General features: G+C 42.9%; 1 protein-coding gene across 1 annotated transcript; it reads right to left on the bottom strand.

The window, feature by feature from the left end:
- Positions 1-6,918: 6,918 nt before the first annotated feature.
- LOC103806539 (secretagogin) lies at positions 6,919-11,150 on the bottom strand. Its single transcript, XM_009079245.1, has 5 exons — positions 11,082-11,150; positions 9,582-9,627; positions 9,408-9,467; positions 8,469-8,537; positions 6,919-7,138 (listed from the first exon to the last, which is right to left on the bottom strand). The coding sequence occupies exons 1-5, from the start codon at positions 11,135-11,137 to the stop codon at positions 7,010-7,012; spliced, it is 360 nt and encodes a 119-aa protein (XP_009077493.1). The 5' UTR covers positions 11,138-11,150; the 3' UTR covers positions 6,919-7,009.
- Positions 11,151-13,931: the final 2,781 nt, after the last annotated feature.

Here is a 13,931-nt window from a genome sequence, read left to right as displayed (position 1 = left end):
AAAAATGGGAGTACCTACTGATTTGTTTAGGATCTCCCAAATAGCCCAAACCCACCAGCCCACTCTCAGCTTTATGATCAGGAAACATCCCTGACTCATGCTCATGCTCCTGTGCACATATAGTCGTTAGGAAGGCGGAAACAGTTGCCTTTGTGGAGCTCATTAATTAGATCTTAGGCAAACAATCAAGTTATTGTGGTGCCTTGGCAAGCTTCGCGTGCCACCTAAGCCATCGCGTGTGTGCTCTCTGCGTTCAGGAAGAACTGAAAAAAATGGATTGGCCAATGATCCAGTTAGCATGTCTAAAAAGCCACTGCGCTTCCCTTGATTTGCAGCAACTGGCTGCTCTTGCTCCTGCTCTCAGCTGAAGCAGGGCTCATCTAAAAACCCCGTGTATGTTCGTCCAGGTTCTGCTGCCCTAATCCCACCTGGATTCTGACCTAAAAACAAGATTTCTCCAGGCATGTCCTTGACCCTGCTGTCACAGAAAACCCTGGCAGTCTGCCAGCTCCTAGCTTTTATATGCAGGAGAAATGAACCCCTTTCCTAAGGATTAACAATGATAAATAAAACTGTGTTTGGTCACACCATCAAAGTTAGAGATATGTTAGCCAAAGTTACAGATGACAGGAATTTGTTCAAACAGCCACCCAAACAGGATTGCTAAGCGCATCTCTCTTCTTCATCCTTCTCTCTATGAGGCATTGAGTGTGCTATCTTACATGAGACTTGGCAGGGAATCAAAAAATGAGAACATGTTCTCCTTAGTTCGACCAGCAGCAAGAAGACCCTTGACAACTCTGTTACAGCCCTTTATACATGTAAAGTACAGTCCTAGTCACAGCCTCTCTCAGAGCTGGAGGTACTTGACTCGGTGTCAACCTGAGCAAGCCTTCATTCTGCCACTTCATAATACTGGCACTACTTTATTCAGAACCCCCCAGCTTTAAAAGGTTTGGAATATGTCTGGTAATGTAGCCAGAGACACTTCTCCTGCCATCCTGAGCTGTCTGGCTCCACTGGGTTTTTTTCTGGCTGGCAGCACCTTGTGGGCAGAGGACTTAGCCTTGTGGCTGCCTCACGCAGCTTCTGTCTGCACAGCAGCATTAAAGCTCATCTCCCACCTCACAGAGAAATGTAGGGTGATTTCTTCAGACCACATCAGCAATGACCCATTTCTCTCTCTTTACATTCTAGTGTTGATTACTTTACAAAACAGAAGCATGGAGAGTTGGTACAAACGTTACTGTTCAGGGATGCAGATCACAGATGGATTGGAAATTAATTTAGAGTTTAAATTCCCTATATTTCCCCTGGAGATCCTTCTCTGAGTTTGAATCTAGGATCTGATGCAGGAGGACCTCAAATGTGTGACCAGGTTCATCATAAAGTGCAGCCCATGCAATCACTCACACTGCATGTAGACACCAGCACCCTCAACTCTCCTTTATTTAAAAAGATGATGGATAATATTCTTAATATATCCCTTGAAAGTACACTTCCAAACCAACTTGACTAATTTTCAACATGTGATTATGTGCTCTCATCATCCACAACAGAAAATTTCACCTGGTAAGACAGCAGGTTGAAGTCTTTTCAGCTTCACAGCCATGATGATGGGGAGAACAGAGCTCCAAACCAGGTCTCTTTGAGCCTGGGGCAGACACCCATTCTCCAGCCATGTTGCCTAATAATACTAGCTCTCGTGGACTGTGGTGCCTCCATCAAATCCACCTGAATTCGTTCTTTCCTGAAACAGCTCTTCATCAACAGATGCCAGACGATGCCAGAGATGCAGCCTGAACATTTGTCAGAGCTGTGTATGCCATTGCACCAACTGTTTTTACTGGGCAGTGACATCCTCTCTGGTTCTCCCATCACCTGTGAAAGTGTCCAGCATACCTGCAGGGCATTTTTTATGGACAACAGCAACTGTGAAGGAGCAAACCCAAGCAAAAGGGCAATCCCTGAAGGTGGTGTAAAGGCTAAGCATATGGCAGGCAGGTATCACCATGAGACAAGATTGTGGAAATCAGTGATTCCCAGCTAAGAGAGAGCAGGGAAGTGGTTTTACCTCTGAGAGGTAAATGGTTTTACCTCCCATGGGAGCTCCCTGTAGAAGTTTCTTGGCATTAGGCAAACGTTCCCTTATTTCCTCTCATAGTGGTCACAACTGGCACTATTTTCTCCCCCTTTTCCCATGTGCAAATGTTCCTTAAAATGAGTCTCAGTTCTCCATGGAATTACTGAAAATACAGGTACCAGAAAATCAGAGCTTTTCATTAGCAGTCAGTGTAACCCCACAAAAGTCACTTTCATTGTTACTTCACCCCATGTAATTACACAGCAAAGCCCCATTTAACATCTCACTACATAACAACAACTTTCTATTTCAAGTCAGATTAATGTAAGAGTTACCCAGCCATTTCAAGACATAATAGCTGTAATTAAGGTGTTTCTGGTGATGGGTTCCTATTATAAATGTGGCAGATGATTCTATGATAGTCTTGTTGGCTGCATTAGTCACAATTGTTTTCATTAATATTGACACTATTCTCTTACTACACAAGCAGAAAAGGAGATTTATAAAAATACTGTGCTGGTTTCCTGTGCTCTGAACCCCTCTTTTGGACTGATGCTCAATTTTTAGCTTTCAGTTGTAAGTTGTAAGATGTACAGGCAGCTTCATCCATGCTATTTAAAGCAATATTGTGAGAACAAAGGGAGAGAATTGTTTTACTGAAAATCTAAAAATAAAGCACTGATGAAACTTAGATGTTTATAAACATCTAATCTGGTTCCACTTTGGGTGTCAGTGATGTGACACTGCTGGAGTGTGTTCAGACTGGGGAATGAGGTAAGCATGTATATGTGGGTTCATTATTCTGGGGAAAAATTGCACAGACCAAGGGAAAACTGGCACATGAGAAATTTTGGATTGTGAAGCTGACTTAGGAAAATGGGGTCTCCAATGGCAGATCCTTATGATGATGGCTCAGGATGAACAAAATGTGTGTTGAGTTTCAAAATGATGGGAGAAAAGATTATGTTGCTATACCATCATTTCCAGCAAAACCAATATAGTAAAACTGGGGATGGATTTGGGTTAAAAAGCCTTATAAATTAATTTTTCATGGGTATCAGTTCTACCCAGCCAACTGAAGCTGTCAGAGTCAGCTTCTACTGAACAAAGTTGTCACGGAAATTCATCCAGAAAAAACTATATGTCAAGTGCCAAAAATGAGAAGGGCCAAGAGGAACAGGGAACATGACAGGAGTGAAGAGCATGATCTCATACAACTCCCAGTGAAAAGGGAAGCAAAGGAACAGCTTTTTTTTCTGAGGAAATTCACACATTGATTTACAGATCCAGCAGTATGGCAGTTAGACAAGCAAAGGAAGAAAATTATCCATAAAATGACATATTTGGGAGCACTGTGCATATTGACTACTATGCCTGAGTTGCTAAATGTGCTTTGGAAACACACCTGTGAAAATGATGAGTTAAAAATTGATTTCAGTAGATTTGCATACTGTAAAGAAATAGAAAACTGTGGACCCCTTAATTCAGGTTTTCTAGGGAAAAACATGAAAATACCAAGGGACGATTATATTTGAAAACATTTTCATTCACTTTCTACTTTCAAATTCTAGTTACCAAGGTGCAGGCTCCTAGATAAGGTGATATCTGCAAAATTTGTTGCTGTTTTCAAATATTTCATGCAAAACCATTCAATTTTTGTGTAACCATTCAAATGTGAAATATTATCTCATGTTTCGGCACATAAGAGTACATAGAAGTACCCTTCAAATTTGCAAAATGGGAAACAGCTATGTTTTATCAAAGATGTATTGCCCAGCTGTATATCTACAGTAAATTAAAAGGCTGAAACCACCAGAGCCTGAGACAGAAGGATGTTATAGACCATTCATTATTGAAGAGCAAATAATAATTAAAAAAATCCCAAAAAAATCTCTGCCAGCAAGGAACATGTCTTCTCTACAGGAAGTCTCAAAATGTCTGTCTCCTGCCATAACATTGACTTTTAGAGGCTCGAAGGTTATAAGACCATGTCTTGCTAGTAATTGCCTTGCTGACCTTTGTAATGTGGGCTCAAATCTCACTGCAGCTGACATTTTGTTTTGTTTACAGGGGATCTGCAGCTCACTAAAGCTGTAGTCCCACTGGGATATGGCTCTTCCCTATGCCTTGCAAACAAGACAGTGTGTATGTCTGTTTTCCTGCTCTCTAGTTTCTCTCTGGAGACAAATACACACACACACACACACACACACACAAAAAAAACCAAAAAAACTCATAGGAATGGCAAACTAACTAACTAAAAAACATAATAAAAAATCACTCTAAATTTACTACCCTTTTCACCCATGATCCCCCATTACTTTTTGTTAATGTTTTGTAAAATGCTCTTTTAAACTCACAGAAGACTATGTGCTCACTTATTTAAAGCTAATAAAACTGACTGTGTGAAGGCTTTGGCAAAACCAGTATTTTTTTAAAAAATACAAGATTTGTACAAAAGAAGCAAAATACATTGTGACACCGACATATCAAATCCATTACTGCTCAGTGTCTGTTGAACAAAAGCTATTGACTGTAGAGGATATGGAAAGCATAAGATTTCAATAAAGAGGAAGCATTTGTTGCATAATTCTTGAAATGAGGGCTGTGGTTGTACACAGTCTTTAAAAAAGGTTTTCATTTTAGGTTAAAAGTTACTGTATTTTTGGTAAGGCAGGGCAGGATATTCTTGAAAATATACTTTCATACATAAGAAAAAATTCTACTGATATGAATAGGATTAAACAGATGTGAAGCATAATGGACCTGCCATCACTGAAATCTACAATCAGCAAAAAGATTCTACATTTATGTGTGGATATATGTTGTAGGGAATGGCACAGAAATTGCTTCCATGTTCAAGGTGATAAAAACTGCAGTTTAAGAAAATATTAATAACAATAAGAATGATATAAAGACTGAAGGAAGAGAGAGAAAGAGAAGAATATACTGAAAGGTGTAATTATTTAGGCTGGTCATCACATTGTATTTGAGGTACAATAAAACCATGGTTGGTGATGTGCCCTGCTAAATTTGTTACAAGCTGTTCAAAGATGAAGATAAAGCATGCCTGATAAACAGTGGTGTGAGATTGCATTGTGTGGGATTTCTCTGCTGGCTTCCTATCCATGGCCCAGCACTCCTGACCACAGCTCTTCCATTAGAGGGGCCTGAGCACCCATGAGTAAAACTGCATCCCTGCTGGCTTAGGGAGCTGCTGCTAAGGCTTCATTCCTTGTTTATAGCTTTTCACAACCATTGTAAAGCTCTGTTATTGTGGTTGTGGTTTGTGTTACTATCTAGGTGATAAAAAGCCAAATAGGATGTGATGTGTTTCAGAGTTTAAAGCCCTAGTTCCATGCCAGGGTTAAATACACACTTACCACCTGTTCTGTCTGTGAGCTTTTAATCAATAAAAATAGAAAATGAGCATATGCCTTAAGCTGAATATGTTCTTAAGAGCTTTATGTAATCAGTGTTTCCATGCCTATTCGTGTTGATTGAGGGTAATTTCTGATTAATTTTTCTAAAACCAGGTATAAAGGGAGAGTTTCATTGTGCTGCCTTGTGCATAAAACATAACTGGAAAGCCCCTCATAGTGTCAAGTCTGGGTCTGTCATCTGTAGGAGACAGAAATGGTGAAATGGGAGGGAGTTTTGCCAACAGCACTTCCTCAACAATTTTCTCTCCAGAAATGAAGAAATAATTATTTGGGTAAGAAAGACAGTATAGGTACAGCACTTTCTGAATATTCAAGTCAAAGCCTTGGAGTAATGGAAATATGTGGCACAAAGGCTGCCACTAGCCTCCAGGATTACACTCGTGGCCCAGGAGTGATGGGAAGCTTTAACAAGTATCTACTGACTCTACTACTCTACTACTAAGTTAATGTTAGATACTAGAAAAAGCTTTTTACTGTAAGGGTGGTGAGACACTGGCACAGGTTGCCCAGGGGTAGGTGGCCTGCCCTGACCCTGGTGGTATTCAAGGCCAGACTGAATGTGACCTTGAGCAACCTGATCTAGTGAGGAGGTGTCCCTGCCCTGGGACTAGATGATATGTAAGGTCCATTCCAATCCTTAAATTCTATGATCCTATGACTCTTACAGATTAAAATAAAGCATATGCAGGAGCTTTGCTCTCATCAGGCTTCTGTCCTTCCTGTTTTCCAGTTTATGGAAACCTTGCATATTATTTCAGCTCAGGTCAGAAGAAATGTGTCCTCCAGAAGTGATGTTACTCTGTGGCTTCATCCTGAAGGTGACATGATTTTCCTGTGTGTGTGGGTTCCCCATGGGAAGGATCTACCATGTTTCACTGCCTGGTGGATTTAAACCTCACAGCTGATAGGCACCGCAAAACCTCTTGCCATTTGATGCACGTTCTATAAAAAGGCTACTATGTACATACAGTCAGCCAGCCTGAGGTGGATGGCTTTCTGTACACAACACATAAACTTGCATCTCACTGAATTTCTATAATTGTCATCTTTATTTCTGCACATATACACCATTATTTTAAATGCACAAAGCACAACTCTCACCAAAGTAGTGACTTCACACATAAAAGGTGACCTTCAGAGACACATAGTAGCTGTGGTCTGACAGCACTGATGGGACTTTTTTTGAGGAGATGCTTGTACTTATCCCAGGGGATGGGCAGAGGACAGGAGAACAGCAAACCCTTTTACAGGCAGCTGGTCTGCTGGTGGGCAGAGACATTGCTAAGGGAACCCACAAGTGGCAGCAGTGAGCGAACACCACAAAGGAGTTGGTGGAGCAAGGAGGCCCTCCATGCAAATCCCACTCCCCAGCACAGCAGTGCAGTGCCCTGGCTCCCCACCACTCACACAGCAGCATGGACACACTTCTACAAAAAGCAGCAGGCAAATCACAATGGAAACATAACCACAAGAACTTTCCCAGTTATGGGTTAATTTTCAGCCCGAGACACAAAGCTAGTTCAGATTTCTGAATTTTCCCATCCTTGTTCACATCACAGTGGTTGAGCAGGATCTGGCGGAACTTGTCCAGGTCCACCCCACTAATGCTGGGCTGCAGGGAAAAGAGAAAAACAGTGCTGAGAGAGATAATGGCTCTGAATTTCCCCAGTTCTGTAAAGCAGCAGGCCATGCAGCAAGTGGGAAATCCACCCAAGGAGGAGTGACCAAATGGCCACACATTTCATATGCAGTGGGGATGCAAACAGAGGATGGGGAAAGGGTGCCTTGCAAAAGCAGAATGGATATGAGACTGCGAGTAACTGTATGGAAATGCACCATGACTTTTATTCTTAGTCGAAGCAAACAGTAACTGATCAATATCAAAGAAAGTTCTGCAGAAAGATATGCAACACAGATCGTTGCATTGCCAGACCTGTGCTTTCATCTGGTTTCCTCTCTCAAACCTGCTGCACAAGGAGTGATGTGGAATTTCTGTCAGCAGACTTCTATTTTATGGGCTGCTCAGCAACATAAATACACCCTTAGTGGATCAAATTAATGCTAAAGACACGTTTTACAGGCTACGCTGTATCTGTATGCTCCTAATGCTGTACCATTCGCTCTGCTTCCCACATTCTCAGGAGGAGATCAAATTCACATGCACAGCTTGTGGTGTCCAAGGACAATGCTGATGAAGGCCCTTGGGGAGAGTACAAACTTCCCTCCTTTGCACACACATGCACACAGAACAAAACCTGTCCCTCCACCCTTCCCTGCACACCACATAGTCATAGCATATGCATTCACCCATCAACATGAATCTGCTGTTCTCTGCTCTCTGCTGAATGGACATGGGAGCACAGACATCCCTATGCCAGGTCACATTGTGTGGAAATGCAACAGCTCAGGCTCAGAGGAAGCCAAAGACCAGACTCTAGTTGGGTCAAAAGCTCTATCTTAGACTGCATCTGAAACTCAAGACAATCCCATGCAGATGGACTCTGCTGGACATTAGAAACTGAAGTGACACACTAGGTACAGTAGTCTTGACTAGAAACAGACCTCAAGTAATTTTCAAGTGTGGCCCTGAGATGAACTAGTGAGCCATAAGGTCATTCTGGCAAGAATCACATCCAGAGGGAAAACACAGGAAATAAATTCTGAAGACTGATCCATGTCAACACAGTTTGTCATGCTCTAACATCTGCCTAATTCAGAGTATGAGATAGAATGGACCTGTCTAAAATGCAGCTGCTGAGGGAAGCTGTATTAATATGTCAGGCAGAATTTCTGTGATATGGTGAAGTGCTATACAGTGTATATGCAGAGGCTGTGACATTCCCTTCTGCTGCTGAACATGAAACGTTCCTACTAGTCTCTCTACATGAGTAACATTTCCAAAACAAGCACTGAACTTTCAAAAAACAGAGCCATGAAGATACCTTGACCAGTTCCATCATGTCTTTGACAAAGCCATCCACTTCTGGTCCTTCAAGTGCTCCTGTGTTACTCTGAAAGATGGAATAAACATTGAAACTTCCTAGTGAGTCAAAAACACTACAATGTTTACTGGTCAGTATGTCCACCTGGTGACTGAGCTTTATAGCATAAAGCACATAGAATCATAAAAAGGCTTGGGTTGGAAGGGACCTTAAAGATCATCTACTTCCAACTGCCCCACCATGCACAGGACACCTTCCACTGGACCAGGTTGCTCAAAGCCCCATCAAACCTGGCCTTGAGCACTTCCAGGGCTTCTCTGGGCAACCTGTTCCAGTGCCTCACTACCCTCACAGTAAATAATTTATTCCTAATATCTAAGATCCTTTTCCCCAAACCATCTCTTCCCCTCAACATCTCTCACCATTTTGGAAGGCTTGTCACCACCCTGAGGGAGTTGTGTGACTATCAGAAGGGGCACTGAGTTGCTGATGTCTAACAGGCAGTTAGGTGGTCATGTCTGTCCTGGTCCAGGCTCTCTAAATAACCACTGGTTCAGCACTGGAAGGGAGTTTATATTTCAGAGTGGTGGTGATGCAGGTCCCAATGCCAGAAACTGTGAGTGTTAAAGCCACCACCTCCTCTATATCACTTTCATCTCCTGAAGGGATACTGCTAATGAAGCAGCACTGGCCATGGCAATGAAGAATGTCAAAACAGGTCATTGCCAAAAGGTCTCTGAGCATCATTCTTGTCTGCCCCTACTTTACCCCTCCCAGTCTGACATTTGGGCTCATGGGCCATGGGCTTGGGCACTCAGGCACATGGGCTGCTCCTGAGTGACCCCAGCAGCACTCAGCAAGAGGAAGAAGTCTGAGCAGCACATGCTAAATCTGTGTCTTTTACAGACCACAAGGGAATGAATGGTCACTGGGACTCACAACGTCGTAGTGTGCAAAGATCTTCTCAAAATCTCTCTTCCTTTCTTCTGTGCTGCAAGCCTGGATGTGGAGAAGGTAAGCCAATGAAAAATTTTTTACAAAGTAAATTTCAAATTTGGGCCCAGGTTATCTTAACTGAGAGTGATCAGTGTACCAAAAAATAATGCTACTTACATCCATTTTAAATTGAAGAAGGAAATTTTCCTGGAGTGCGAGAATCCTGAATGGAGAGATTTAAATTATGATCTTTCCACTTTATCATCTGCACACAAACTATTCTGAATTCTCCTTATTTGTAAAGCAAAGGGATTTTAGATTATAGGCCTTTAAAAGAGAAAATTGCCTGCAGAGTTATTTACAGAGGGCTGCTGTGGGAACACATGCTCTCCTCCCTGTCTGATAGGGCATGGTGGGTGCCCTTTGGCTCGCCACAAACATGCTTCTTAGCACCACTGCTTCTCCCAGAGCATTTCTGGTGGTCCAGTGCAATAGAGATTGTCAGCCTCCAAAGCAAGAGCTACCAGACAATTATTCCTCGTAACTGGATTGCTGTGCTGCATTAAACAAAGGAGTGACTGATCACTCTCTGTTGGAGGGAGAATTGGTGGTTGTAAAAGTAAAGGACAATGTAGTATTTGCCTGTGCACTGAGACTGGCTGAATTCCTCTCCTTTTGTGTCGTAAAGCCCCTCAAGCACTGATATAACCTTTTCTCTCTCCAGGTGCTCTGCAAACCCTTGGGTTCTTCGAGCCCATGACATAGAGCACATTGAGCTGTGTCTGCACACAGAGGGGTTTGGAGTGTGAGAAATGTTCTCAGACTGGAGGGGAGCCCTAGATGACCTGGTTCCCAGTAGGGAACCATGTTTAAGAGGAAATTGCAACAGCAACCCCCCTTAGATATTCTCCATTGTGCCTCTAATTCTGTTCATATATTTTGTGGTCAAAAGGAACTGCTGTAAGCTCTGCAGCTATGTGTCATGGCATTCATCATGATCCCAAGCAGAAAGTAACAGTGGCAAACCTCTTTCCTCTCATCCTCTAAACTGGTGTTTTAAGACTGTACTTGCAAGTTCAAAGTCCTATCCAATCAATGCACATGCATCTACAGAGAAAGGTATACTCTCTATCTGTAGTCAGTTAAAATCATCTAAAAGCCTCTATGGTATCAAGAGCAGAAAAGAGACAGAGGCCCATGACTGAGTTCCCAGCTTCATTCACAAGCATCTTCACCTTGGCTCTCCAAATTCTTTCTTACTACCACTGCCAAACTCCTGTGACGTGGCAGTTTTTTACTCAACACAGCAGCAAAAATTCTTTGCTATCCCTGCTGCACATTATGATGTGAAATAAATGCATGTCTGGGACTCTGCTGAAGGTATTGCCATCTTTCTTTAGGAGAAACAGTGCCACTGGTTGCTTTGTCACCTCCTGGGGAGCATCACAGAGGTTGCAGGGATCATGCCAGAGCATGTTGGTGTTGTACATTGCTCCTGTCACTGGCTCTAGATTCTCAGACTATTGTAATGAGGACTATGCATTGGAGAGATGGGAACAGAGCTGATTTAACTTGAAAGGAGTTTAATTCAAATGCACATCCCCAGAGGGAGGTCATCACCTTGCCTGGATCTGCCATTGTGAGCTGAAAAACCCCAACAATGTTATTAAAGCCTACCTTGCCAGGTCATTCAGGTCCAACCGTCCATCCTTATTTTTGTCAAAGATTTTCATCTATAAATCAGTAAGAGATAAAATAGAAAGACCATGAGGAGAACACACATACAAAAAAGCCAATCTGCATTTTGCTCTGCCTTGTGCCCTCACCTCTGCTTGCTTGGGGTGCTTCCCCAGGCATCCTGTGCTAGCACCAAGTGCAAGGGTGGCACAAGAGCATAGCTAAACCTTCTGGCTTTCTGACAACAACAACTCAAAGCAATCAAATACCAACACTGCTCCCTTCCCATCTTACAAGGGGATAAAAGGCAGGTCTGCAGCAAACACCCAAAGACACTAAATACTGGCCTTGCCATGGCCCTGGGAAAAAAATGCTGAAAAAGGGGAAACTTCTCAACACTTCCAGCCTGTCTCCATCCTTATCTTTGACTGTTGCTGTGGCTACTAAGCAGCTGAAATACAAGTGTTACCTTCTGACTGACACTCAGGCCAGGATTTTACACCACTAAATCTGTGGAGTTTGCCTGGCTCAAAACCTGCCATCAGAAAGCACTAAGACTGGAAAGAAGGTTGAGGCTGCCAAAGTCAAGAGGTTAATCTGTGTGAATTCAAAACTTATCCTTTCCTTAAGATTACATTTTCCATGATACCATCATGTCGATGAGTCACCACCAAAAATATTTATTTATTTGTTGTATTTGGTTCTGTGTTTCACTTCAAGGCACAAAAAAAGAAGAGTCTGTTACAAGGAAAGGGGAGGGGGATGTTTAACGAGCTGCAAACCTGAATAACTCATGGCTCAAAGTTTTAGAAACAAATGTATTCCACATTGTAGCAGGCTGGGGTGAAGATGAATATTTTACTATGACAGGTTGCCTTTCTTTGTGAAATGCTCAAACTAAGAAATATGCATTAATCTTGTGTTGATCTCATTTGATTGCTTAGTGGTTGTGCAGAGTAACCAGTTCACTACAGATCTTTTGTGCAATTGCACACCTGCTAGACAAGGCCAGTACCAGTCCCCATCTCACAATGCTTAGCGAGGCAGGATCATCTGCTATGACACAGCCTGATCGTGTGGGAACCAGCAGCATGTCCTGAGCATTTCCCAGCAGTGGCACTGTGGCAGAGACTGACACTTGTGTGAGGATAGGTAGCACCTGGAGAGCTGCCATTTCTCAGGGAAACCTTGCCTATTTTGTCAGTGCTGCCTCCTCCCAGCCCCTTGCTCGAGGGCAGGCAGCTACGCTGAGGACAGCAAGTCTATGGAAACCCTTTATTGTGCTGTGTTTAGATTGGGATTCTGCAACAGGGTTGTATCCCATTAATTATTCTGAGTTATTAAACTACTGAGGTTTGGATGGGATTCTTGAAGAGACACTTGATTTAGGCTCACTTTTCCTCACACTGAAATACAGTATAACACTCCTATGAATGACTGAAGGCTCATAATGAGATATTTGGAAAAATGACATCCTGAGAGCCATTTTCCCATTTAACTGGCCTCTGCCAAACATGTGATCTGTGTAGTCACTAAATAACAGAAGAGACTTCTGAATCTTCCTTTGCTCTAGAGCTGGAGAGATGAATAAACCTGCCAAGCCATCCTGAGGACTTCTCTCTGGTTTCATCAGTCCAAGCTGCCCCTCTCCAGCTGAACTTATTGCATCCTCCTTCCTGTCCCATCAGTTCTCCCACTGCAATATGTAACATTTCCCTGATCTCTGCTGGTGCTGCAATGGGGCAATGCTGAAGGAAGGGGTGGGAGCAGAAGATGTCTTTGCCAGTACCACCAAGGGGAGAAATGTCCTTGCAGTGACAGCCTTCCACTGCCTCAGAGAGATAAGTCTGAACCTTCAGTCTCCAGCTGATAAAGGAGCTATTTTGCAAGCCACAGAATATGATTAATGTTATTTCTGGAAATAAATTATCCCAGATAAGATTTTCAAAGCCTCTCTCCAAATGGAACATCAGTGGCTAACCTGGTCTTGTTTGCTGTGTGAGGAGAGAGGGAGATGATACCATTATTAGTTCACTTCTGCAGACTCTCCACCACAGGTGGCCTTGCAACATCCAGCTTACACCACTACTCTGAAAAATACTCTCTAAAGGAAGCTTATGGAGACAACTGCCAGAGAAAGTACTAACATGGATTAGTGGGAATACCAGAGTCCCTAGGCTCTACAGTAGATCAATTGTTTTTGACAATATGTCACTCTAAATCCCTCCATTTAGGCCACCAAGGGGCATTAGGTACCCACATGGTCTGTGGGAACTCAACATAAAGCAGCACAGCTGGCATGGTGGGAGAGGACAGCTCTCAGAGACTTTGCTGCCAGAGCAGGACAGCTCAGGCTGAAAGTACTGGTCTTTTCACAAAAAGATACAGTGTCCTTACCGAAACACATGAAAACTTACTGCCTTTAGCACTCTTTGAACTTCTCTCAGATTCTCCTGTGCATTTTTGAGCTCCTGAAAGTGTGTTTTATTTTCTCCCATTCTCTGTGCATCTCAGAATCACTCTCTTGAGAATAAAAGCCAGTGCTTCAGCCTAGACTTCGAATTCAGATGTATTCTTCCCTCTGTGAAGCCTCAGGAAACAAACACACAGAGCTTTTGGGAGAAGTTCAGCTCTGTGACTACAACGTCCTGACCTCCATATGATCTCGCTGATAAACACCTATAAATGCCAACCATGGTGGCATCTTATGGGACCAGGACAGATCTGGTGGTTGCCTAACCAAGAGGCAGACTTGGGGCCCACATTTCATTTCACATAGGCCTGTCTGAGACAAGCCACAAGTGCCTTTTCCCATGAAACATCTCAAGCCTCATCTCCTTTTCCACAGAA

The sequence above is a fragment of the Acanthisitta chloris genome, unplaced genomic scaffold, assembly GCF_000695815.1.
Source record: "Acanthisitta chloris isolate BGI_N310 unplaced genomic scaffold, ASM69581v1 scaffold6677, whole genome shotgun sequence".
Classification (NCBI taxonomy): domain Eukaryota; kingdom Metazoa; phylum Chordata; class Aves; order Passeriformes; family Acanthisittidae; genus Acanthisitta; species Acanthisitta chloris.
This window is presented reverse-complemented; position numbering and strand designations above follow the sequence as displayed.

Coding starts and splice junctions, on each gene's coding strand:
- LOC103806539 (XM_009079245.1), bottom strand. CDS start 11,137: ATGAAAATCTTTGACAAAAATAAGGATGGACGGTTGGACCTGAATGAC. Junction 9,468..9,581: donor TTCTTCAATTTAAAATGGAT/GTAAGTAGCATT, acceptor CTCCACATCCAG/GCTTGCAGCACAGAAGAAAG. Junction 8,538..9,407: donor TCTTTGCACACTACGACGTT/GTGAGTCCCAGT, acceptor TCCATCTTTCAG/AGTAACACAGGAGCACTTGA.